Source organism: Panthera onca, chromosome C2 (assembly GCF_046562875.1).
Source record: "Panthera onca isolate mPanOnc1 chromosome C2, mPanOnc1 haplotype 2, whole genome shotgun sequence".
Classification (NCBI taxonomy): Eukaryota; Metazoa; Chordata; class Mammalia; order Carnivora; family Felidae; genus Panthera; species Panthera onca.
In genome coordinates, this window is record NC_138347.1 from 97,963,728 (window position 1) to 97,991,292 (window position 27,565).

Sequence of the window (27,565 nt, forward strand, 5' to 3'; positions counted from 1 at the left end):
CCCTCTTCCTTTTGATAGATCAGGTTTTTTAAAGCAGTGCTGTCAGAGTAAGAGACTCATAGCCCCGACGTTGGATGGATGAGTCCCTGGAGTATGTGGGAAACCTTAGGGCCCTTATTCATGTTGTTTTTATTCTATCACTTAACGATCTCTCTTTTCAATGTTTAAAATATACATAATATATTTCTCTAGTATTTTATGTATAAGATTTCTAGATAAAAATTAATTATATATGTATGCTCAAAATTTATTTACTGATGGGGTATAGAATTAAAAAAAACCTGGAGGTCACTCGTTTAAAAGAAAACAATATATAAATATATTATATACATAGTAAACAACAATATTTAGTTATGCATCTCCTATATTTATTAGCTTTTAGAGACAATGGTGATTTCTTTCCATACAGATTGCATTAGGATATAACACAGAGTTGTGAAAAAATATTGGTTTCTGGTGGTGAAGAATCTTCTGGTAGCTTCAGGATTCCATCCAGCGTTTTTAAGTTTGGCAAACAGGAGAACACTCTAAAGCAGAAGTGAAAAAAAAAAGAAAAAGTAACCGTATTGAACAAAAGCATTGTATTTTACTTACTGTCTTTATAAATAAGTGCACTTTGCCTATTGTTACAAGAAAGTTGAGTGGCTATCATTTTATTTTGTTTTGTTTTTAATCTATGCAATAGGGTTCTAATAAAATACTATTTATGTGCATTGAACTGATCACCCTGCTGTAGCTTGCCCTCTCAGGAGCTACTGTATGGTTCTGCCTATTATAAATATAGATCAGAGAAGTAGGACTGCCTACAGTCTGTTTTTATAAGAGAATTTCAGTCCAGTTTCTACAAAACCCTATAAAGAAAAAAAAAAAATGAGAGAATTTAGCCAACTAACCACGAGAGAAAGAATGAGATAATGAGACATGTACACATCATGAAGTTAAAAGGTTTTAAAAATGGAAAAAGTAAAGAAAGCACATATTGTTTACTGCTAATTAAGGAAGAATTCTCACTGTGAGTTATAAGAAGACGAGGGGGTCGAGAATAACCTTGTGCTGCATGATTTTCTCATGACAGCATTTTTGAAGCTCACATTTTAAATTTATACCTTCCAGGTTCAGGAAGGTGTCACGTACCCCTTCCAGGTTCAGGAGGGGGCCTGCATGTCAGCCTCGTTACACAGTAGTCAAATACCTAGCAGTATGAGAAAGTAGTGTTTCCTTTCAAGTGGACAGCTTTTCTAGATCTGGGAATTCTGTGGCCCTGGGATTTGCCCGGGATGAAAGACACCGACATGCCATGTCAGCTAAGGGTGGTGTTGACCTCCTTGGAATGCTGTCATTGGCTTCATGATTTGCTTAGCACTAAATGCTTCCTGCACATTATCATATTTATTCCTCACACCAGTTCTGTTAGGTTGGTTTTTATTCCCCATTTTAAATCACTTATCCAAGATCATAAAGCCTGTAGGTGACAAAGCAAAGATAAAAATCTAAGTCTTCTGGCCCTAATGTTTAGACTTAGCTGACAGGAAACCCTAACCACTACTTCCTTTCAAAAAGTCAAACTATGGTGAACTAAGATCACATTTTCTTCTGAAGAACGGTAGAAGAGTTTGCCTATGGGTGTCCCAGGAAATGGGGCTACCTTCTACCTACTGGGACTTACACTATGAGCTTTATCAGTAAGTTTTTTTCTCTTTTGAACTGTGCTCTCTTCTTTTTGAAGGATCTGAAACAAAGGGGGAAGGGAAAGATAGTCACAATCTAGGTGACAATGATCAAGAAAATCTTACACTTAAATCATTCTGATCCTGTTGTAAAGGGTCACTGAAAGTCTGGTCCAAATCTTGATGTAGAGATACCCAGAAACAAAATGAATGCTGTTACGATCCTAAAAGTGTGAATTCAGGACCAGGTTATAGCCCAAATTTGGATGAACTTGGGACTTCAGTTTAGTTTCTTAGCGGAAGTGGATACTTAAGTCCTTTCCTCATGCTTTAAAATGTCTGTATCTTTCTGTTTAAAGTAACCCTGTACTACCCAAGTCAATACAACCTGACATTTTATAGCTTGAACGCCAGTCTATATCCACCTTGGACTCAGTCCAATGGAGTTAATGTTAGAAAATAGAAGAGCCTCATTATATCCCTCATTCTCACATAACTCTATACCACATCATAGTGAAGACAGATTCATAGTGAGACCTCAGGGCATATCAGATTTCAGACAGTGAATCTTAATTCTATTGTTGTAAGGCATCCTTTGAAGGGAGGCAAATCACTGAAATGGGATCAAGGTAAAACCCCACATATAAATTAACAAAACTAAAAGGTAATGCTAATTTTCTTTATGACTAGAAATGTGCCTTTTTTGGAATGGTGTTGAAATGCCCAGCTAACCCTCCTCTGACTGTTGCAAATATAATTTTAAACTTCAAAATGTTATTATGGTTAAATGTTAGTTCAGTTGTAAAGCAAATGTTCTGCTAGTTTTCACTTACGTAAAAGCAATTTGAGAATTTATTATCACAGAACATGCATTTTGCCTTCGGTTTACAGTCATGGGGGAGACAACGGCAATAATGAGATTTATGTAGGAACAACAGAGATTACAATTTTTATTTTGACAATCTTTTGTTGTACATCAGGGGTTGAGGAGTCTAATATTAGGTAGGCCTCTGGACTACTGTTGTTGTCATGGGAAAATGGCAGCTTTAGAAAGGAAGGTAGTGAGAACTATGTCTTTTATTGAAGTTGAATGTAGATGAAGGAAGTAGTCATAGACCAGGTATGGCACCTAGAGATGATCTAATGCTTCGTATGATAGATTCAAACTAAGACATGAGTTGACTTGTCATTTGGGGGCAAATACAGTTTCTAGAACTCAGTCGCTTATTATTTTAAGTTCCCGCGAGTGGTGCTGGGAATTAGCTAGGGAGAAATCAGTGGGCATAGAATTTCCTGCACACTCCAAGGTGTAGACTGCATCATTATCATTAGGAATGTCCCAGTAGTGACAAAGAAATTAAATGGTTTATTCTTCACAGGTTTTCAAGGACTTTCAACCACTAGGGTAGATTCAATCAATTATTTCTTTGTATTCACTTAATGGTGCCCTTGTGGTCCAAAGGAGTGAAAATAAAACCGGAGAATAAACAATTTATAAAATTATCACATGGACCTCAATAGGATTCTACATGTAGAATTTTTTTTAAAGACATAATATCTTTTAAACATTAGATAGAAAATGCATAGGATTTGAAAGTCTAAAATGAAGCATCTTTGTATATGTAAAGTCACATTACAAGAGAAGCCTAAACTTTTAAAGCAATCATAAATTAACTCAGAGAAGAGTGTATTAAAGATTTTTTTTTAAAGGTCAGCTTAAAGTTCTTTAGTTGAGCTCAGAAGCATGAAACATTCAACTCTTAGTAGATATGATAAATATTTGCCAAGGGAATTTAAGCTAAAGGGGAACAACTGTTAAAGTGTAACATTCAATAAAGAACATAGATGACAAAGGTGTTAGGGGCCTTACCGTTTCCGGTAATTTTGGTGAAACTCACAAGGGTTCCTCTTGAGCATGAGGGATTCTAGTGGAGTGCGCTGTAAACTGGAGAGCCCAGTCAGAGACTCAATATGGTTTTCAGCCAAAGATAAATGCTGTATCTGGGGTATCTTTGGCAATTGTTTAAAAGATGTGAGATGGTTTTTGTTCATATTTAAAACTCTGCATCTGGATAAAAAAATATAACACTTGTCATTTGTCTCCCAAAAAGAATGGTTAACTACCAGATCTCGACCATAACCCCTCAAAGGAGTGACAATGACATTTTCTACAAGTTTGGTTTGTAAAAGAAGAGAAAGATTTATACTAAAATATTCAGAGGAAATAAGCAGAATATATGAGACTGTAAGTTTGCTGAGTGCAGGAATCTGTTTTCTTTTCCAATGTATACACTTAGTACTTGGCATAACATTTGGTCCATGGGGGATTCACGATATGTGCCAAATGAAAGAGTGAATGGCTGCATATAATATCAGTGATATAGTAGTACACAACAGACACATAATAACTTGTGAAGAGTATTGCCTCCAAGTACTGAGATTATAGTTGTTTTTTTTCTTAGCTGACAGGATGCTATATTGAATGCTGTATGAAAATGAAAACTTAAATGCTATATTGGAAAAAAATAGCATTGTAAGTCCGAAAAAAAAAGTCTTTTATATAAAAAAAAGAATAAAAGTTATCCTTAGGAGAAGAAATGTGTGTTAGGCATTTAAGGTGAATATATTTTCCTGACATATGATGTTTCTCAGTATTTTTGCCTTAATTGTGTAAGACCATGCAAATAGAGGAAATGATTCCAAATCTGTCACTGACACCTTGCCTTGAGGAAAAATTCCTTTATGTACACGTTGGAATTTAATACCATGAGAAAAGCACAGGGAACTTACTTATGGGCCCTGTACTCCATAAGGACACTTAGTAGATAATTATTGGTAATGTTAAAGATGGTGCTAAACAGAGTGCTTCTACACAATGGTATTAGAAAAATTCAGTTTGAACCGCCCCCCCCCCCCCCGATCTCATTGTAATTTTTTTCCACATCTATTCATTTCCTTTCTTCCTTCCACTCCACCTCCATATGGATATTTCACACCGTCCTAATCACACATTTGATAATTTGGGGTTTTTACTCTTTTCCAGGTTACACAGAATCTTTAGAAGCACTTCAGTACTATGACAATTTGTAATCGAAAACCCAGCCCAAGCAGTTCCTGTCTCTCTGCCCCTCTCTCTGTCCATGAAGTCTTTTCTTTTCTTAGCTGCCAGTCATTCTCTCATTTTATTTTATTTTTTTTAAAAGTTATTTATTGAAATTCAAATTAGTTAACACACAGTGTAGAATTGGTGTCAGGAGTAGAACCCATTGATTCGTCACTTACATATAACACCCAGGGCTCATCCCAACAAGTGCCCTCCTTAATGCCCTTCACCACACACAAAAACAAATTCAAAATGGATGAAACACCTAAACATGAGTCAGGAAACCATCAAAATCCTGGAGGAGAAAACAGGCAGCAACCTCTTTGACCTCGGCTGCAGCAACTTCTTACTAGACATGTCACCGGAGGCAAGGGTAATAAAAGCAAAAATGAACGACTGGGACCTCATTTTCAACATCCATCCATCCATCCCTCCCAGGCTCTCAGATTCACCCTGTCACAGATCCCCAGTTAGCAGGATGTTAGGCGAGCAGAGCAGCAAACCCAGTGTGGTGTTTTCCCTGGGGCAGAAGGAAGGAGGCTATGAATATACACGCATCAACTTTTTTCTCCTTTTTTTTGACATGTTTATTTGGCAGTTGTAAAATTTGAATTGCAATTACATAATTTTATATTATATATCCTATTTCTAATGAAAGAAAAGCCAAAAGAATACATCTAGAGAACACTAAATTTAGGTTAAGTCTTTTCTTTAGTGACTGTGGTTTCTCTCTCTCTTTTTTTACATTAAGATAACAAAGATTTGGAAGTTTATTGATCCGGATCAAGTAAAGTTCAGATACTCCAAGCATCTTTTAGTTCAGTATTTCTAGAGCATGCCATGTGATTATTAAAAAGTTTTTTCGTTGTATGTGTATTTAAAAAATATATAGCTAATGTATCACTATTATATCCCTAGAAGAGAGTCTGGCAAAAACAAAAACAACAACAAAAAAACCCTCAAAACCTCAAAACCTGAATGAATCAATATCAACTGCCATTGAGTTTTTATTTATAGTAGTGATATTAAGTTTCTTTTGAGAATTTTTACTTAGATATTTTACAATTTGTTAAAAACAACATAGGTAAAATCAAATGCTAGGCAAATCTGCCTAAAGTTTCCAAGGGGTGTTAAACATGATTGAAGATAACCCAGGCACATTGCATATTCTGACCCTTCTTCCGTCTCCAACTGTTTCCCTCTCCTTTGTGGCTGTGATGGTCTTTTTGTTGCCCTGTCTCAATCTATGCTGAGGGATGTATCTTAACCTGCTCTAGGACTTACCCTTCCCTCTTGTGGCTGCCTGATTTCCTTCATCTTCTACTTCTCTCCTGAAGACCTCTGTCTGTTCCTTGGATTGCTATCAAAGCTCACAGCACCTATCTTTGTGCCTGGTGAAGCTGACAGAGGCTCTCTACAATCCTGAGCAAAAAGGCAGATTATCTTTTAACATCAGGAGTTTGGGATCCTTGGAAGACCAAAGAGTCTGCATATTTGTAAAAACTTTTAGTTTGTTTCTGTCTCTATTCTCACCCTTCTGTTAGAATGTGACCTTGAAGCCAAGATTCTTGCCAACTATCTGTAGAGTCTTTCCTCACAGGTGCTCAACAAATATGACTGACTAAAAATCTCTATCTTACAACAACAGTATTTATATAATATAATTGCATTTCCAGTGTACAATAGAAGGATTATGGCAAACTTTTCTGCCAGTATGATTCTACGATTGCAAATTCCTCCCCTAAAAATTGCTGTTAATACTAATTTAGAAAAGAATAGATTTTGTCCTCTAAAGTGTGACATTTTGACATATAAATTTCCCTTTTTGCCTTGTCCAGGCATCATTTAGGACTATCACCTTTAAGACCTGACCATATGGCCACGGTATGTGCAGACAATAGTCACATATGCCCACATAGCAAAGATTTGACTCTAACTTAGTAACTAGACATGCTAAAAAAGCAAGTACCTTGGCAACCTTATGGCACTTAAGTCCACCAGTGAATTATCCACTAACCAGAGGGTTTCGACTCGAATTAGTCTTCTAAGAATCCTGTTAAAATTTGCAACTTGATAAGGGTCCCCCAAATCCTGAAATGAAAGGTTCAAATTCTGAAGGGAAAAATAAATAAAAAGAAAAGGCAAGTTCTTTGTCAACTTTTAAAAATAGTTCTTCATTAAAAATGTGTTTAAATATTTTATTTAACTATGTTATTTAAATATGTGTTAAATATGTTATTTAAACCAATAGTTTTCACCTTTTTTGTGTGTGTCCTCTAAAACACTCACACGTCCAAACACTCACAATTACCTTGCAGATTCATTCTCAGATGGGGGAGGTAAAGATCCTGACCTAATCCTGATTAGAATGAGATACAAGGTTGGAGGTGGGGAAGGCAGGATCCTGAAACTGAGTCTGAAATTCTCTAGGGGTTAAGGGAGGAAAGGATGACATTCTATCTTGGAATTACTGATTTGAATGTTGAGTTACCATTTAGCCTCCTTGGAAATACTCAGAAATCACATTTAAAAAGGTTTCAAAGTAAACTACCATCATTCAAAAGATGAAAGCTATGATTTTCTTTTAAAGTAGTTAGGAATACATACCTAACGATGACTTAGCATATTTCACAGATAGTAGATACTTTATGTTTGCTTTTAACAGCAGTCAACTTCAATTTAAAGAAAATTAAAACCACTTTTGGTGGTTTTACAAGAGCATTGCTCTTGTAAACTCTATTCCTAAAAGTCAACTTAACTTTTTTGTTTCCGCAATTTTACCATCAAGTTCTGTCAATAAAATTATTGAATAAAATGGCCATCCCTTTTTAAAAAAATGAAGAATGATTTAATATTTTAAAGAAATATAGGTATCTCTATCTTTAAAAAGATCATTAAAGTCTTGATATTTTTAGGCATTAAACATTATAAACTTTGACACTTTAAGTTCCATTTTCCAAAAGTATAAAACGTCTTAATTCCAACATAAAACTTAAGAAATGATAAAAGATTATATCTATCATTTTATATTGAATGCCACCACCTCAGAGAGGCATTTTTTGGACCACTATGTCTCAATTAAGTTTTCTATGTTAGAGTTTCTTTAGCCATTCTCCTAGACTACAGTTATCTCAAGGCCAATTAAATTTTCTATGATAATTTATGATGAAGTCTCCATTGGCCTTTGCAGTATATCCATGGTTTAAATGGCAGCTATAAAGAATAAATGGATATATACACTGAAATGATTACCTCTAAAGATAGTTCTGGGAGTGGAGGTCAAAGTTTCAGGTGTATTAGTTAAATTTTTTAATAAATAGGCCTATGGTGTCAATTTTTAAGAGTAGAATGTATCCATCCATTATATATGAAAACTTTACTTTTATTTTTTTTTAATTTTTTTTTCAACGTTTTTTATTTATTTTTGGGACAGAGAGAGACAGAGCATGAACGGGGGAGGGGCAGAGAGAGAGGGAGACACAGAATCGGAAACAGGCTCCAGGCTCTGAGCCATCAGCCCAGAGCCTGACGTGGGGCTCGAACTCACGGACCACGAGATCGTGACCTGGCTGAAGTCGGACGCTTAACCGACTGCGCCACCCAGGCGCCCTGAAAACTTTACTTTTAAAAAGAAAAGAAAGCACTGTGTAGGGAAACAATATTCTATTTTTATATCTGCCACTACCAAGATATGTAACTTCTGGCAAATCAATTCTCTTTCTGAACTTCCCTCTCCTTTTTGAAAGGAAAGGGTTTAGACCAGACCCTCTCCAAAGCTCCTTCCCACCTCCTAATTCCATAATTCTAAAACATAAATGGCCAATCTGTGAAACAAAAGAGGCCATCAAGAGGCCCCACTGAGCAGGTTTTAAACTCAGTCTTATTTCTGGAAGGCTTCCTAAATTCTTCACGTACAATTTGGTCACTCTAAGAAACAAAAATATTGGCATCCCACTCAACAAAAATAATGTTGAGACATTGATTTGCCCTTTCATTGCTACCAACACAGCCTTCCCATTTACGTGTTTACTGCCCAAGATGACTTGATCAGGCCAGAATTAGAGGCTTGAAGGATCACAGCCCCATGGTTTTGTAGTGCCCAGGCTGACTGATTACAGGCACTGTTTTCAATGATAGTGGCTCCATCAGTTGGGTCATTTTCAGCACCAAGGAATCACAGCTCCTGTTTTTCACTGCAAAAGTTTTATTTGTTCCAGGATAGTTGTGTTCAGACCAAGCTGGCTGCTCCAGCTGATGAAAATTTTTGGCGTAATGCATTGTTCAAGGGACTCTAGATGGCATCATAAACTCACTGATATGGAATGTTGTCCAACCCTTTGATATTCATTATTGTCAAATGGAACAATTTCATTCTGGGGTATTTTAAACTTCTCCAAAATTGAGCAATATTAGGATAAGACACAGGGTAGAAAATAAGTAACATGTCATGGTGAAGAAGAGGTGAACAAAGAGATAGGGAAGCCCATACACCACTAGTTTTAGAGAAAACTCCAAGGAAATGCTGAAAGTTTTGATATTTATGCTAGCGATTGCCCTTAAAATGGGGGGGGGGGGGCGGTCATAACAGAATCAATGTGGAAAAGAGACCCTTTTCTGTCTTTTAAGCTCTCACCGTGCAGTCCTCCCAGTTTTCTTGTAGCCATGTTTCCCATTTGTTTTTTTCAAGGACTCTTTTCCGAGCGGGTAAGACACACTCCTCCTGTCTGAAGAGCAACTCTTCTGTGGAGGGTCCTGGGCAAAAATCACAAGGTGAGATCTTGGAAATAGGTTTAGGGCAGCAGGACTGACATCTTCACTTGATATTTGTGGGATTTTTTTGTTTGTTTTTGTTTTTTGTGTTTTTTTTTTGTTGTTTTTTTTTTTTTTTTGAGAGAGAGAGAGAGAGAGAGAGCAAGAGAGAGGGGCAGAGAGAGAGAAAGAGAGAGAGAGAGAATCCCAAGCAGGCTCCTCACTGTTAGTGCAGAGCCTGATGCAGGGCTCGAACTCATGAACTGTAAGTTCATAGCCTGAGCTGAAACCAAGAGTCAGATGCTTAACCCACTGAGCCATCCAGGCACCCTTCAGTTGACATTTGGCCAGTTTTTTTAAACTTCCATGAGATATCAGAATTGAGGAAAACATGAGTTGGCCTGTAATATGCCCAAATAGTGTGAGCAGTAAAAAAAATGAGCTAACTTTTAACCTTACATAAACTATTTCTTGTGCACATAAGAAAATCACCAGTAGAGTAACTTTAGTCTCACATAATTTTCTCTTTGGGGATATGAAGTCACTCGTGACTTTCCCTCTCTTTTGTTTCTCAACTCAGTTAGCCACTTGGTTCTATAACCTTTCTGCTGGAGAATCTGACCCCTTCCTTTTCAATGTCTAGATCCTCATATCTCCTCCCTGAACAATAACTACTTTCTTTTGGATCTCCTTGTTTGAAATCTTCCCTCCTTCAATATAAATGATAGACTTTTCTAGCCTTCTAGAAACACAGCTTTTTGCCACACTTCCATGTTGAAAACATTTCAGAATTTTCTTACTGCCTACCAATTAGAGATGGAAAATCCTGGTTTGTCAAGCAAGGTTTTCCACAATCTTTTTTTTTTTAGTTAAAAATTTTTAATGTTTATTTTTGAGAGACAGAGAGAAACAAAGCATGAGTGGGGCAGGGGCAGAGAGAGAGGGAGACACAGAATCTGAAGCAGGCTCTAGATTCTGAGCTGTCAGCACAAAGCTCGATGCAGGGCTCAAACCCACAAACTGGGAGATCATGACCTGAGCCGAAATCAGACAACCGACTGAGTCATTCAAGCGCCCCAAAGTTTTTGACAATCTTATCTCAATCTCCATTTCCACACTCATTCCCACTATTTCCCAACCCTGTTGTCCTCCAAATCAGGTTTGCACAAAATTTCCATGGTTAATGAAAGGATATCCTGTTTCCAGTCTGAGGTTGGGTGCTAGGTGATTGTGTATCTCCAGATGACTAATTTTAATTTTCTGAGCTTCAGTTTTCCATGTCAGCAAAAATACAGGAAAGACTAGAATCAAGGGCCCAACGTGAGTTGAATATGATGAGAAGTTATGTTTGTTTGAAGTTCATACTGCTTTATAAAAATACCGATTTCCAATTCCATTAGAATGTATTTCTTTATTAGCAAGTATAACTCTATTGTGTTGCCCAGGAAAACTACAGTCTATTATGATGCTAACTGGGCCCCTGACAGCAATCCTAAACTCAGTGATTTCAAATCCCTCCCACTCCACAATATGTTTCTATGAATCCTACCTGGAATCATTTGTGTACATTTCCCCCACGCCATTTTTCTGGAATGCACAATTCTTATTTCACAAGTGAAAAGAAAGAGATATACTAAAGAAAGAGGTGACTAAAGGCATCAGGAACAAACTTTGCTTTTGTAGCAGTTTTGTCCAGGCTTTGCTGGGAGATAATGAGTCCATTTGTGAAGGATTTATGGAAGGCAATAAAAGAGTCCAATATTTCATTATTTTGACACAAACATCTCTTCTTTCATCAGGTGCAGGTGGAAGATTAGGTGCAACCTGACCTTTCTGGTTTTTCTCTCATAATGAACTGTACAGTTTCCACCCAGGAAATCACATAACCCTGAAGTATCCTAACCAATTTACAAATAAAATATCCTTGTGTTAAGTTTTCTTCCTCATTGATTAAGCTGATTGGAATTAAAAGTCACAGAACTGGAAAAAACTGGATAATCACCTAATTGGGCAGACCTTGGGCTCTATTATCTTTAATACACCCACCCGAAATTTGGTAGCTTGCTTTGTGCAAGAGATATCCCCAGACTTATTAAATTCTGCCCTATATTGTTTGTTTGAGTTCTATTGATCTTCTGTTCTTTCAATTATTATTTTTTTTAAACAGCTTTCAAAGATCTCTTTGAAGTTGGAAGCCAAAGGTCACTTTCACTGTGAGGAATTATATTAAATTGGATTCTTTCTTTTTTAAACTCGGACTTGGTTGGTAATTGAAGATATATCTTAGCAGTTGAGAACTACAGTCTGGAATATCTGACATCCTTGGAATGTCGACTTTTACCTGCCATCTCTGAGCTGGTACTTTGTCCCCTCACTGGATTTGTAACTTAGCAGCAGTGACTGAATTGACTTGCTGAGGGATTTTCAAATAGAAGGCATCCACAGTTGAAAGAATTCTGCCAACAGTTGGCTCTTTTGCTTCATTTAATTGGGAGGAGTCAAGTCAGTCTTGATCTGGCCATCAAAGCTTTGGGAAATTGCTGTTTATCACACGCAAGATAACCTTTCTTTTCTTAAGAACTCTTCCCGGATGTACAATTGGGGCAACCGAGATGAACTGAAGTAGTTTGGATGGGTGTTTCAGGATCTAATCTAGAAGAAGGGTAATTGTTACTAGAATGCTTTTGAAAAGCACTTGTCTATCTCACATATGCACACACAAAACTTAAACTAAATTAAGGACAGTGAACAAGGGACATCTATTTCCTTCATGGTTTGAGGTGATGAGATTTTCCCATGTTTTCAATCCCCTAGATCATGTTCCATTCCTTTTACAACTAGTCATTTGCAAGAGATTGGGTGTTGTTAATGGTCTATGGAAGGAAAATGTGCCTTATCTCTGCAGAGCGATGATTCCTCTGCATGAATGGCCACTGTGGTCCTTATGTGGGATTAGTTTTGTTGACTGATGACCTTAGCACATGACCTGGCACTTAAACCGGGGAAGGAGAGAGGCCACCGTGCTCTCTTTACACATACTCATCGTCAGTTTACTCCTACATCTGATTCCCCTGTCATCCCTCAGTGTCTTCAGTTCAGTTCTCTCTAAACCTCAACTCTCCATCCATGCTCAGAGTACAATTTATTTTTGCCTCACTGTGGCAAAATCATCAACCACCACCACTACCAGCACAAACACACACACACACACACACACACACACACACACACACACACACATGCCAGCACCCTTACTGTATCAGTCTTTCCACTGTCTATTCAAATTTCATCCCTCCAGACTTCCGAAACTAGTATTTTTACAGTATGGCCCTCCGATCATCTGCAACAGAATTTCCTGATAATTTTACAAATGCAGATTCCTGGGCCCCACTTCCTGCTAACCACATCAGATTCATTGAGAGTTGGGCCTGGAAAAGTGCTTTTTCCACAGGCCTCCAGGTAATCTGTCCACACACTGAAGTCTAAGAACCAGCTGAAGCTGCCCACTTTGAACCCTGGTAAGACCTCTCTTCCTTTTACTGATGGACTCCTTATTCATGTGACACATACGGCCTCTACTTCCTTTGGCCTCCCACCTTCCTAATTCCCCATAATTTCTTGCTCTTTGAAAAGTATTCTCTCTCAGTCCCCACAGAGCAACTTGAGTTTACCTCTAGTAGTACTGTCTACTAATATTTTAAAACTAGGAGTCAGTGCTGAGCTGCAAACAAAGCTGACAGAGTTAAAACATAAGGACATATTTTACCCAAAGTTTCAGAAAATGATGCTATTTTAGTCCATCTTTGTCAACTGAATTTGAGTGAAAGAAGAAAGGCATTGTGTGGTAAAGTGATGCTACTGGGAGAGGGAAACGAGCAGGCGAATATATTTAAAGCAACTTCTTCTAAATCAGTATTACAATGGTACAGTATACAATATAACTGCAAATCTGTAAATACAGATGGAAGATAGCCAAGATATTTGATGTTTTGTAATGACTAAATACTCACTGCAGCCGAAATTATGTCTAATATTATTTCATCAGCTTATGGTATATGCAAAAGAGACATGAGAAATGGATGGTGCTTATTCTTACATAATATAGAATCCATTGAAAGCTATAACAATTTGGGGCTCCTGGGTGGTGCAGTCGGTTAAGTGTCAGACTTCAGCTCAGGTCATGATCTCACTATTCATGAGTTCGAGCCCGGCTTCGGGCTCTGTGCTGACAGCTCGGAGCCTGGAGCCTGCTTCGGATTCTGTGTCTCCCTCTCTCTCTGCCCCTCCCCTGCTTGCACTCTGTCTCTCTCTCTCTCTCTCTCAGAAGTAAATAAACATTAAAAAAATTTAAAAAAAAAAGAAAGCTATAAAAATTAAACATTGTGTATATTAGGGGCTACAGATAACAATTCTTCATACTGTCACAGTAGTGCACTTGTAAAGTCTGACAGAATGAGAAGGAATAGAATAACATTAGTTTATTCTACCAAATTTAACATGCTTAGTGAAAATATAAAATAAAACTCCCTGGTTTATTTAGATTCCCAATTGATGTTTTAAAAACCAATGATATAAGTAAATCAGGTTAAAGTGATTCATCAAAGTGACAATGTCATTCATGATCATTAAATATTGTAAATAATAAAATTCCAACAAAGATCACTGGTTAAATATATTTAGTAATATCCATACGATGGAAAGATAAATGACCTTTAAAAAAACATGTTTTGGGTAATATTTAATAACACGGAAGAAATGCTCCCAATAACGAGATAAGCAAAAAAACTCAAGATACAATTTTTTTGTACAATTCCGTGAAGAAGTATGTGAATATATTTTTCAAAAAAAGGCTAAACAGAAACAAAATAAATCACAGTGGTTATTTGTGTATCATTGAATTACAAGCTCATTTTCATCTTTCTATTTTTCTAGTATTTAATACTGAACATTCATTATTTACATAACCAGATATGTGACCGTGCTTTAAAGTGGCTTCACTAACTATATTAATAATTCTGTGGTCTTGATAAAGAAAATTTTTCTACCTCCAAGTAATATATTTGTTTCCCCAAGTAATGTTTCTAATCCACAGATACAATCAACTCAGAGCACGTACACAAAGAACACATACATTTGTTCTTTACCTTCTCTTATTCTTGGGCAACGCAGCTGACTTCCTTGAATGTCATGTTGTTCTACCTTGTGCCAAGTGAGGAACTTAAAGGAGTCTGATGGAAGCTTTAAAATAAGAGGAGAAATAGCATCTGGTCATACGCGATTCATGTACTTTTATGTGTAAAAGTAATACAGATCATCGCCAAACATTCAGCCACATTGAACTGCAAATACCTGACAGTGTCCTTATAGAAGTCATTTTAGTTCATTTTAAATTATGTATTCTTATACAGATTAGCATCTCCAACACCTGCAACTGATTTACATCTGGTGATAAATGACAACAGTAATACATACGTATACCCATTCATGAATCCGCTTTACAGCACCTCTGATAAATCATTCTTTAATATTTATTGAATGTATATTAGGGGCTACAGCTAACAATTCTTTGCAGTCACACTAGTACACTTATAAAATTTGATAGGATATAAAGGAATAGTCAAATATTGGTTTATTGTACCAAATTTAAAATGCTTGGTAAAAATATAAAACGAAACTAACTGATTTATTTAGATTGAGAGATCTCATTCCCTTTTCCGTTTTATAACTGTTCTAATTGTTGGCGGCTCTTTATTATATGGGACCCCAAGCCTCTCTAACTTGCTTCAGTTGTCAAAGTTCTGCCTTTTGAGGCTCCATAGAAGTCACACGTGGCTACTATTTTAAGTGTTTCATAACGATTGTCATCTTCTTCCTAAGTCGTACCGTTATTACTCACAGATCATGGCTGACAAATCATTATATGATTCTCCTTGGAAAGAGTTCTAATTTATTGACATTGTTCTTAAAATGTGCAGCCAGTATTGAAAGAAATATTGTAGGTCTGGTCATCTTCCTTGTTCTGGACAGTGTATTACCAACCAGACTTTGTGCCAACATCATATTTGGGGCAATTTTTTATTGTTTACCATTATGGCGGCTGTAGTCAATCAAAATTCCCCATATCTTATATGGTATATGATAGTCTCAAGGTTAACACAAATGAAAAGGCATATTACACGGAAAAGAGTGTCCTGTTAAATACAGACACCATACATTCATTCTTCTGTTAGCCAGTGTTGTATACATAAACAAACAAACCCAGAATATTTGATATAAAGAAATGTCATTAGAGTATTTGGAACAACCACTTTCATCTCACAGAGAAGCATTGCACAGAGCTTATGTTTTCCTTGAGCTGTAAATTTGTGTGACTAATACTAACATAAAAACAAAACAAAACAAAAAAAAAAACATTTCCACCACTGAATAAGCTTATGAGGCTCTGGACTGAACTAAGTGAAGCATTTCCCTTTGCTACAGGACTCCGCAGAGACATTATTTGCTAATATACACCGTGAGTCTCTACTCACAAAGTGTTCCCCCGGACTTTTTAAATCATAAAAGCTTTTATTTTTGAAGCAGCACGGGGGGCTCGTGCATCTTGTGAAGCAGAATTTGGAACATGCCGACTCAGAAGAAATTGATAAGAGGTGGCTTTTTAATAATCATTTAGCTTTGATTTTTTTATCTTCATTGCTTACTCACTAATGACCATGGCTGTTCTAGTAAATACCTCCATATCTTCATTTAAAAATAGAGTAACAAGGGGCGCCTGGGTGGCTCAGTCGGTTAAGCGGCCGACTTCGGCTCAGGTCATGATCTCATTGTCCGTGAGTTCGAGCCCCGTGTCGGGCTCTGTGCTGACAGCTCAGAGCCTGGAGCCTGTTTCAGATTCTGTGTCTCCCTCTCTCTGACCCTCCCCTGTTCATGCTCTGTCTCTCTCTGTCTCAAAAATAAATAAACGTTAAAAAATATTTTTTAAAAAAATAAATAAAAATAGAGTAACAAAATCTCTCTACCTTATTGATAGCAAAAAGCTAAAAAGCTAATGAATGCTTGAGCAATTCTTTGAGATAATCTGAGGATTTGCTAATATGATTTTAAAGAATTCACTCATTCTTTGGAAATATTATTTAAAAAACCAAGAAACATACATTTTAGATTATTGAGGAATGTGATCCCTGGACTATTCTTGGCTGTTGAGTTCACATGTTTATGGAAGCTTCGTTCCCAATTTCCAATGTGCTTTTGGATTGTTTTTTCTTGCTTCTATCATAGAATAAAAATATATTAGAAGTTAAATTCCCTGGAGTTGCCATACCCCATTGCCTTTTTGTGCTATTTCCTGATGATCTTACTGGAAAAAGAAGAATCTAAGCTAAAGCTGTATTTGAGAAGAAAGTTTCCATTTTTCAACCGACATCTAATTTTGTACAAAATACTGTTTGCCTTTTTAAAGGAGTTCTGTGGTTGATTTTGGGATTTCTGATATTATAGGAAAATGAGCTATTACATTTCTCTGTTTATGTTTATGTGAGGTTGTCAATATGCTGCAGTTGTGTGACCACTGCTTCTTCCTAAAGGAATCGTGAATACTTGTGTCTTACCTTTTTGTTGTTCCTTTCTTAATTCTGATGGAAGAAGTGATTAATCCATTGGTTCAATAGATATTTCCAAAGTTGGTTTGCTTCATTTCATTTCACTCATTTATTCAAAAATATATACTGTACCCTGCTGTGTGTCAGGCACTGGGGATATAAAGTTAAATAAAATATGGCATTTGTGCTTGAAAAACTCGTTTCCTATCATTGGAGAGGCAGATATTTGGAGTAAGCCATCTTGATCCAGGGGGCTAGATGAAACAATTATAAATGAAGGAAAGGAGGGAAAAGCACATACGGTTCCACTGAGATGGCAGAGGGGAAAGTCTTGGAAGTGGTGAGTTTGGCAGGAAACCATTTCATCTTGAGGACAAAGGACATTCCAGAAAGAAAGGAGATAAATCTTAGGCCAGAGACAGAATTTGAACTCAGCAGGGGAAAGGAAGGGATGCCATTTCTGTTTTTGTGGTCACTGCCTTTTCTATTCTTCTCCAGTTTGCCTTCCTTCCCACGCCAGCTTCTTTCCATTTCCCCTCTGAGTCAGGAGTGAGGGTGTCAACATTTCATTCCTTCCCAATTACAAGGGTAGATTTAAGAACTTTGTACACTTATTTTAAAATGTTTAAAAGAGGCCAACTAATCTTTGACAAAACAGGAAAGAATATCCAATGGAAAAAAGACAGTCTCCTCAGCATATGGTGTTGGGAAAACTGGAGAGCAATATGCAGAAGCATGAACTTGGACCACTTTCTTACACCAGACACAAAAATAAACTCAAAGTGGATAAAAGCTGTAAATGCAAGACAGGAAGCCATCAAAATCCTAGAGGAGAAAACAGGCAACAAGGGCTTTCACCTCAGCCACAGCAACTTCTTCCTCGACATGTCTCCAGAGGAAAGGGAAACAAAAGCAAAAATGAACTATTAGGACCTCATCAAGATAAAAAGTTTCTGCACGGTGAGGGAAACAATCAGCAAAACTAAAAGGCAATGTACAGAATGGGAGAAGATATTTGCAAATGACATATCAGATAAAGGATTAGTATTCAAAATCTATAAGGAATTTATCAAACTCAACATCCCAAAAACAAATAATCCAGTGAAGAAATGGGCAGAAGACATGAATACTTTTCCAAAGAAGACATCCAGAAGGCTAATTAATGGACATGTGAAAAGATGCTTAACATCACTCATCAAGGAAATACAAATCAAAACCACGGTGAGATACCACCTCACATCTGTCAGAATGGCTAAAATTAACAACTCAGGCAATGACATGTTGGCACGGATGCGGAGAAAGAGGAATACTTTTGAACTGCTGGTGGGAATGCAAACTTGTGCAGCCACTTTGGAAAACAGTATGGAGGTTCCTCAAAAAATTAAAAAGTATAACTACCCTATGACCCAGAAATTGCACTACTAGGTATTTATCCAAAGGATATAGGAGTGCTGATTCAAAGGGGCACACGCACTCTGATGTTTATAGCAGCACTATTGATAATAGCCAAAATATGGAAAGAGCCCACATGTTCATCAACTGATGAATGGATAAAGAAGTGGTACACACACACACACACACACACACACACACACACAGTGGAATATTATTTGGAAAGCAAAAAGAATGAAATCTTGCCATTTGCAACAACGTGGATGGAGCTTGGGTGTATTATGCTAAGTGAAATAAGTCAATCAGAGAAAGACAAGTATCACATGACTTCACGCATATGTGAATTTAAGATACAAACAGATGAACATAAGGGAAGGGAAGTAAAAATAATATAAGAACAGGGAGACAAACCATAAGAGACTCTTGAATACAGAGAACAAACAGAGAACACCGCTGGAGCGGTGTGGGGTGGGGGGATGGGCTAAATGGGTGATGGACATTAAGGAGGGCACTTGTTGAATGAGCACTGGGTATTATATGTAAGTGATGAATCACTAAATTCTACTCCTGAAACCATTATTACACTATATGTTTACTAACTTGGATTTAAATTTTAAAAGTTCAATGCAAGATAAAGTACATTTTATGAACTTCGCATTAGGTAAAGAGCAAATGAAAAGTATTTACCAGGGACGATATTCCAGAATCTGAATGTGGATGAAACCTTCTGTTCCTTGACAGAGCTGACCGAGTGTGTGACTCACTCAGATTGAAGCAATACGATGAATCAGATGCACATATCTGACTGCTTGTGTTTCGACCTGAGGAGCTGAGCCAAAGACAATGCTTAAAGTGTTTGTGTATCTCTTTTAAAATCTTTAAATGTACATTTCTTTGTATATAGCAGCCATAGCAACAAATTATAAGCACCAACCTTTCCACTGAGAGGATAAATGATACCCTAGAAATTTATCTAGATCTCAGAGGGACTTTGACGTCTTGTCATAGTCCTAAGCACATTTCTTATGGCTAATAGTCACTTGAGGCAAATTCTCCCCAAAGATAAGAGGGTCTGCCTAGACTGTATGTCTTAGAAAAGTAAATCTAATGGTACAGAGAAAAGCACATACATCCTTTCAAGATCTGAATGAGGAGGTCAGCCCTCATAGTAAGACATCATTCCTAATGGAGCTACCGGGGCAGACTGGTACAAGCAGGCATCCTTAAACTTTCTCTTGGTTTCCCCATTAATCTGGCTTACATTTTCCCTGGAATTTCCCCAAACCTCTTATACTTCTACAAATTGGTGGCAAACAAATAAAAAATTCAGGTTCTTTAATCAGTTTTACTCACTTTGAAATATTACTCGACCATTTTGCTTAACAACAGCCCAGTGCTCTCTGTATCCCCATTTTTATACCCCTGAGATATAAAACACCCTTTCTGCTCTCCTAGAGCAATTCTCTGGTTCATTATTCATTGTTTTTCTTACACTTTTCCCTATCTCTTCAGGAATAGTTGCAAGTTTCTCTTTCTGTAATTGGCGCTGTACATTATTTTAAGCCAATTTTAAAATAATATCTAAATATGCTTTTTCATGTTAAGTAAAACTATACATATCTCTCTTTCTTTCTGACCTCTTTTTACTCTTGATAGATCATTTTTCAGGCTCCAAGAATCTTAAGACAACCCTCTATATTTTATGGCACAATTATGCCTCGGTAGCAATTTTGCTTACAAGAAACTACACATCTCTTGTATATGAGGTTGCCTTCATAAAGTACAATTTAATATGTCTTTTATTTTCCATGTATTAGCTGAGCTGGTACACTAGAAGAGCATAGCCAGTACATCATATTCCACAAATAGCATTGTTGTGTCATTAAAAACAAAACAACTGGGGGTGCCTGGGTGGCTGGGTCGGTTGGGCGTCTGACTTTGGCTCAGGTCATGATCTCGCAGGTGACGAATTCGAGCCCTGTGTTGGCTCTGTGCTGACAGTTCAGAGCCTGGAGCCTGCTTCGGGTTCTGTGTCTCCCTCTCTGTTCCCCCCCTGCTCATGTTCTCTCCCTCTGTCTCTCTGTCTCTCTGTCTCTCTCTCTCCCAAAAATAAATAAACATTTTAAAAAACCATACCCTATTATCAAAGAGAAAATTATTCCTCCATCTGCACCTAAATAACAAATCAAGAATTTTATCTTAATTATGTGAAAAAGTCAGAAAATGTATGTCTCTCATATCTTTCCCACTTGAGCAATTCATTAATAGTTTGGATATTGTTTCTTGTAATTCGCAAAGTGTGCCTTGCCATTGAAACAAATTAACAAACACTAGAAGAAAAACAGCAAATTGTGTGAAATTTATTATTCCTGAGGCAGGTAAATCCTGTGATTGATAACTGGAATTTTGGTCACCAATTGGGGAAAACACTGGGAGAAAAGGGAATAACATATTGGGATGAACAGGATGAAAGTTTAGCTGACTTTTTTGGTTCATTTGTTTTTAATAAAATATTCTAGCTATTTTCTGCCAAAATGAAGTTAGGAAACTAGGATAATGAACGTGGCTGAATCTTTCATCAGTGATTGTTGTCGTGTTACTCTAAACTCCATTGATGGTTACACAGTGTGAATAAAAAATCTGGAGGTCTTCTTCTCTCTTGTTTTTAATCTAATGTATGAGAAGTGGTCATAGTTTACTTATCCAATCTCTCCAAAGAAGTCACAGGGGAAAAAAAGAAAGTCACATAATTAAAAGATCTGACAAGAGAGATCCACTTGACCGGGTTTTACTGTATTTATCTTGTATAATGCTACAGATTAAGTACAATCATTTCAATGTGAGATTCAGTTTAAAAATAACTCAAAATCATCTCGTCATCTTAGTTTACATCAGATGACTTGGGGATTTAAAGTAGAAGTCCTCTTTATGCCATTATCCTGATTACTATTAGACATTTATTAATAATAGAAGTTAATTAAAGCTTGGTCACACAAATAAATAGGCTGCTAACATCCCTAAACTCTCTCTGTCTGTCTCTCTGTCTCTGTCTCTGTCTCTCTCTCTTTCAGGTTATCTGAGAAGATTCTAACCAATAGATGACCAGTCTGATTGTTATTCATGTGAAATTTTTTCTGAGGCTCCAAAGTCTAGTTTCCATCTGTCGCATTCTCATTGCTCTCCGGACCCACACCAGGGGGCAGTGTCTGAAGAGTGGTGTGCTGGAACCTTGTGGTAGAAACCAGAGGGGCACTCTCAAAATCTTCTTTGTTCTGTTACTTCTGTCTTCAATTTCAAATAAAATTTTTCTTTGGTCTGATTTTTTGGGAGAAATCTCAGCAGTAAGATAACTTCTGAATCTTTGGTTTAAAAAAGAAAAGAAATGGGGCACCTTTTAGGTTATGTTTCTAACTTCCACTTCATCTGCAACTTTTTTAAGTTTACTTATGTTTTTTTTTTTAATTTTTTTAACGTTTATTTATTTTTGAGACAGAGAATGACAGAGCATGAACGGGGGAGGGGCAGAGAGAGAGGGAGACACAGAATCTGAAGCAGGCTCCAGGCTCTGAGCTGTCAGCACAGAAGCCGATGTGGGACTTGAACTCACGGACCGCGAGATCGTGACCTGAGTTGAAGTCCGACATTTAACCGACTGAGCCACCCAGGCGCCCCATCTGTAATGTGTACATCGCTGAAGTCAAAGCTGAAAGACCTGTAAGTCCTAGGAATCTGAGGAACAGATACTTTAGCCAAGGCACTTAGCATCTCTAATGGTCAGCTCCTTATGTTTAATATTCAGAAGACAATGTAGACTCTGACCGGTAGTGGTTTTTGTTTGTTTTGTAACATCACTGCTATGATGACGACTATGACTATTACAATATAATAGTTTTATAGTTAACATTTATTAACCACTTGCTATGTGCTGGGCACTGTACCAAGGGCTCTACATGGATTAGCTTACTCATGTAAGCCTCACAGTTACCAAATAAAGTGATCAACATGATTATTTTGTTTGTATTATTATAACACAATGAACATTATTGTTTATAGACGAGGACACTGAGGCACAGAGAGGTGGCATAATTTGCCCAAGGCACATTAAGAAATGATCAAGTGTTCTTACCACGATGACTCAGATTAGCTTTACATAAGGCACTGTGATTCTTTAAATAACTGTAAAGCTGTATCATCATGAGGGTGCAACTGTTATGAAGGAAAACCATTAATACTGATTTTCTTATTCCGATCGCTCTGCCTAACTACATATAAATAATAGCGCGGGTTAATAGGACATGTAAATCTGAGCAGCTACTATTTACTGAAAACAAAAGTTACGCCTTGAGTAGTAGAACCCATGAGAACACCATTCCAGATAACATCAAGCTGTTTTTAAAACCCTCTCCTATTCCCCCTCCACAAAAGAAAATAAAACCAGACACATGCAGTTTAGCTGGTATATTGGTTTACTCATTTTTAATCTTTCTGCCTGCAGTGAACAAACAGTTATCATAAATTACAAATCTCAACCCTTATGAAAGAGCAATTAATTTTATTAATGCTCCAATATAAAGCTGCCATGGAGAAGGTGCCATGGCTAAAAGTATACAGCATTTGTCAGCAGTGATTTATAGTGTCTTTAAAATAGGTGGCATTATCTGAATTGGCCATCTATTCTTAGTTTTAAAAAGTGTAGAATGGCTAACAAGAAGGAATCAGCTGAGCTGAGAGTGCTGGATAGAAAGCAACAATAACGTAACTTATCAACTCATGAGCACCTTTCGTCAGAAGATTGCGACGTCCTTTTTCAGTCACGAATTTATAAGCCTCATAAATTGTCAGCTGCAGTGGGTGCTATCTGTTTAATTAAAATGTCAAGTTGGTGATTATGTAAGGCGAGTGAAGGGGGAAATGGCGGATGGCCTAATTTCTGAGGAGAAGCTGAGCTCCTGGGTTGAAAGAGGTATTGTTGGGCACCCATCATACAAAAGGCCAGGGGACTCCTTTTATACACCTACGGTTGTCAAAATTGTGTTTATATGACTCAATTTCTAAACATCCCATTTATATTCACTGCCGCATCATGAGAACTTTGTGTTTAGGAGGGAAGGAAGGAAGCTCAGTCTTATTTCTCAGTTAGCCAAGGTCACTTTTCCCAAATCCTCAACCTCCCTCCGTCTCTCCCAAAAGTATTGTTAGGTTCTCAAATCTTGTGGGATCTTGCTAAAACCAGGCACTTCTGAACTAAGGCCTGGAAGAAAATTTCCATGGACTCTGGAGCATTAATTTTGGATGAAAGGAGATATTATTCTAGCCTTTCTTATTTCCTTGACCTTTCTTTGTTTTTATTTTCTTTTTTTTTTAATCCAGACTCCCTGTGCTGTCTGTGCCTGTATTTTATTCATTTGTAATATGACAGTGATTGTGCATCTCTGTACAGTAGAGATGATAATGAGGTAACAGAAAGACTCTAAATGGAGTTCTTATAAAATCAGGAAGAAATCTGATGCTATAGTGTGTTCGTTTCCAAAATGGCAAATTAGGTATACAGGTTTTTAAATTTCTGATGGCTTTAAATGAAGTTCCTAAAACTAAACCCATTCATTGAGTAAATAATAATATACCAATAAAACGTAGGGGTGGAAAACTTTTTCCTTCTTCCACTCTAGGTTCTTTGGCTGGTCTAATCGTTAAATTTGACAAACAAGATAGATTAACAGGAGAGAAAGATTCAATTTCATACATACGGGAGCCCATGAAGATATGAGACTCAAAAACGTGACCAAATTTCTTCCAGACTAAGAGCTATTTTTTTTTGTAGGCCCCACACCCAACATGGGACTTGAACTCATAACCCTGAGATTAAAAGTTGTGTGCTGTACTGACTGAGCCAGCCAGGTGCCGCAGAAATAATAAATTTTTGAAGAATTGACAAGTCAAAGAAGTTTGGGCTTGGGGTAGTAAATATTTGTTTACACAGTCCTCTCAGCCCTAAATACCCTCTCTCTGGTGATAACAATGCCTTCTACCCTCTTGGTGCAGGGAGGGTCCCTCACATGGGAGATTTATTTCCTGCTTTCAGGGAGACAGAGGAGGATCAGAGTGACTTTCTTGTACTGGCTGTTTCCTAACTAACTTCATTCAAAGTAATCGTTATGCCAAAGTAGCATATTTTGGGTGCCATATCTTTTTCCCTTTGAGTATTGTTCCAAAAAATTATGTGTTTTACAGATATCCCCAAAGTATGTCAGTACCCACAACCTGAGATTTTAACAGATATATCTTAAATTACTTAGATTGTTGATTCTAAAACCACGTAACAATATATCTTGAGAAAAGCACAACTAGAGTTGTCATTTTTCTTGTTCTGTCTGAATGAGACAGTTTTAAATTTTATGTGAACTTGTATTCTTTAAATTTTGCATTTTTTATTCTTTTTTTTTTTTTTGAGAGTGCACACATGAGATCAAGCAGGGGAGGGGGAAAGGGAGAGGGAGGGAGAGACTATTAAGCAGGACCCACACTCAATGCAGAGCCCGAAGCAGGAGCTCACAACCATGAGATCATGATCTGAGCCAAAATCAAGAGTTGGACACTTAACCTACTGAGCCACCCAGGCGCCCCTAAAGTTTGATTTTTTTTACAGGATGCATTTTCATCCTGTTCTTCAGCCCTGTGAACATTCTTATAAGCACAAATAGGCCCCCAAATTAAGGTACAACAAAAGTAAAAGGACAAACATCTATCCAACTTCTCCAGAGGGAAATCTCGTAAACTTCAAAAAAAAGTAGTGGGTTCCCTGACATTTATAGAAGCATAGATATATTTCAACGCCAGAAGCAATGAAGAGAGATTGCAATACCACGATGTTTCCTCTATGAGAGGATGTTTAGAAATTGTTAGAACTTTATTGTAACCACATATGTAACTTCCACTTAGAAGGTTTTCAATGCTTGAAGAATGTTTTACTACTCTATATGGCGTTGTAGCAGAAAATTCAACCACCTACAACACTACAAGAGAGAAGAAGAATATAAACACTATAGGTTAATAAGTGATTGAAGTAGATCTTGTGAACGGGGATAAAACTGTAAAATCCCAAATGAAACTGACTGTGTAAGAGGAAGGTAGTATGAATAAGCCCCTTGTTTTGTGATGTGCAGAAATGTGATTGAATGAATACTAGCACTAAGAAAGCATTTTTTCTTTTTTTTCTTCCCTCTGTCCCTCCCATCATCATTCCTCCCTCTCTCCCTCCCTTGCTTCCTTCCTTCCTTGCTTCCTTGCCTCCTTGCTTCCTGCTTCCTTCAAAATTTAAAGACTAAAGTTTAACTTGTAGGCTGGGCATCACTTCATCACTTTTTACACTGTCTCTAAAATAATTCTGTACATATTTGCTCATTTAAAGATAATAATATTGGTCATAAATACCATTTCATGGCAGGCTCACAAATAAATCTCCTCTGGTATTGTGTATTAAAGGTTGTTAGCAAGTTGGGAAACATAAAGTGTATAATTTCTCACAGAACTTCTTACCCATTTAAAAACTATTACTTCATGTGCCCATTTCTCCAAATTATGACAGTTTTTAACACAAAAATCAACAACACCGAGGCACTGTTTGAGATATACATGGCTTGCTAACAAAAGCAGAGCTTTGGTAAGGGAGCTGCTTCAGTCTCTAAACCCTGCACCTAAGCAAGATTCCTCTCTCAGCTACAGGCAGTAAATGGAAGCTATCAATAAATTTCACACACTCATATGAAACCACAGTGTTTATAATCCTGAAAACTGACGGTGCAAATGTCGCTTTTTGAAAGATGAGAGCCAAGTTACATACCAATAGAAAGACAAAAAAGCTCAAGAAACTTGAAAACTCTGTAATTGTATATTTTCTAATAATTGGCATAGTTTGGAAAACATTTATGGAACAGCTATGAAATTTAAAAGTGAGGAGCGGTGCCTGGGTGGCTCAGTCGGTTGAGCGTCTAACTCTTGTTTTTGGCTCAGGTCATGATGCCAGAATTGTGCAATTAAGCCTCACATTGGCTCTGCACTGAGTGTAGAGCCTGCTTGGGATTCTCTCTCTCTGTCCCTCTGCCCCTCACCCCTGCTCACGTGCTTTCTCTCTCTTGAGAAAAAAATTTAGAATCTTAGAATAGAAGAGTCAGGGGGCGCCTGGGTGGCTCAGTCGGTTGAGCGTCCGACTTCAGCTCAGGTCACGATCTCGCGGTCCGCGAGTTCGAGCCCCGCGTCGGGCTCTGGGCTGATGACTCAGAGCCTGGAGCTTGCTTCCGATTCTGTGTCTCCCTCTCTCTCTGCCCCTCCCCCGTTCATGCTGTGTCTCTCTCTGTCTCAAAAATAAATAAACGTTAAAAAAAAATTAAAAAAAAAAAAAAAAGAATAGAAGAGTCAGGTAACAAGGATTGGGTTTTGGCCTCTTAATCTGATCTTTGGCTCTACTGAGCTGGTAAAAGTTCTGTTTTCTCCATTTAAATTTAATTAGTTAATAGATATTAACTAATATTAACTAATAACTAATAGATGTCAGCTAATAGCTATTTCCTTCTTATTTTCTCCTCTTTCTACGGAAATTCGCACATGCTCTCCCAAAGACCCCAGTGTATCTAGAGACATACTATTCCTAAAACAGTAAGGCCACCTCTCTCCGTTACAACGATCAAATAAATTGCATTTGTAGCCAGCTGCATCAGCGTTGGGAGAGAGGGCAGTAGTAGGGTTTTCTTCTCTCTCAAAGCAACTGTCATCGGTAACACAGGTTGCGTGACTTTGTATTTTTAAATGAAATGTAATCCAGTAACGCTATCTATGTTTGTTTTCTCTCAAGTAACCACTAAAGTTACTTTTAACATTTCGTTTTTCTTACCTTTCCGACATGCCTTGCTGGTGCATAAATTTCCTCTGGCCTTCATAAAGCTATTTTTCCAAAGACCTTTCTCATCGTGTTCCCGGGAGGGGATATGAGAGCTGTCCACCAAGAACCTGCTGCCTCTTTGGGGGGTCTTCCATGTCTTCACTGTGACCAAGGGCACAAG

At 37.5% G+C, this 27,565-nt stretch overlaps 1 protein-coding gene across 3 annotated transcripts; it reads right to left on the reverse strand.

The window, feature by feature from the left end:
- Positions 1-352: 352 nt before the first annotated feature.
- LOC132683346 (acidic leucine-rich nuclear phosphoprotein 32-related protein-like) lies at positions 353-27,565 on the reverse strand. 3 transcript variants are annotated; one of them, XM_060639151.3, is made up of 8 exons: positions 27,397-27,564; positions 19,197-19,338; positions 14,664-14,757; positions 9,404-9,522; positions 6,740-6,861; positions 3,538-3,735; positions 1,667-1,729; positions 353-527 (listed from the first exon to the last, which is right to left on the reverse strand). In XM_060639151.3, exons 1-8 carry the CDS (start codon positions 27,420-27,422, stop codon positions 416-418), a joined length of 876 nt encoding a protein of 291 aa, XP_060495134.3. In that variant the 5' UTR covers positions 27,423-27,564; the 3' UTR covers positions 353-415. The 3 variants fall into 3 exon arrangements, with proteins under 3 accessions (XP_060495134.3, XP_060495133.3, XP_060495135.3); XM_060639150.3 differs by having other exon boundaries at positions 6,740-6,882; XM_060639152.3 differs by lacking the exon at positions 1,667-1,729 and having other exon boundaries at positions 6,740-6,882; positions 27,397-27,565.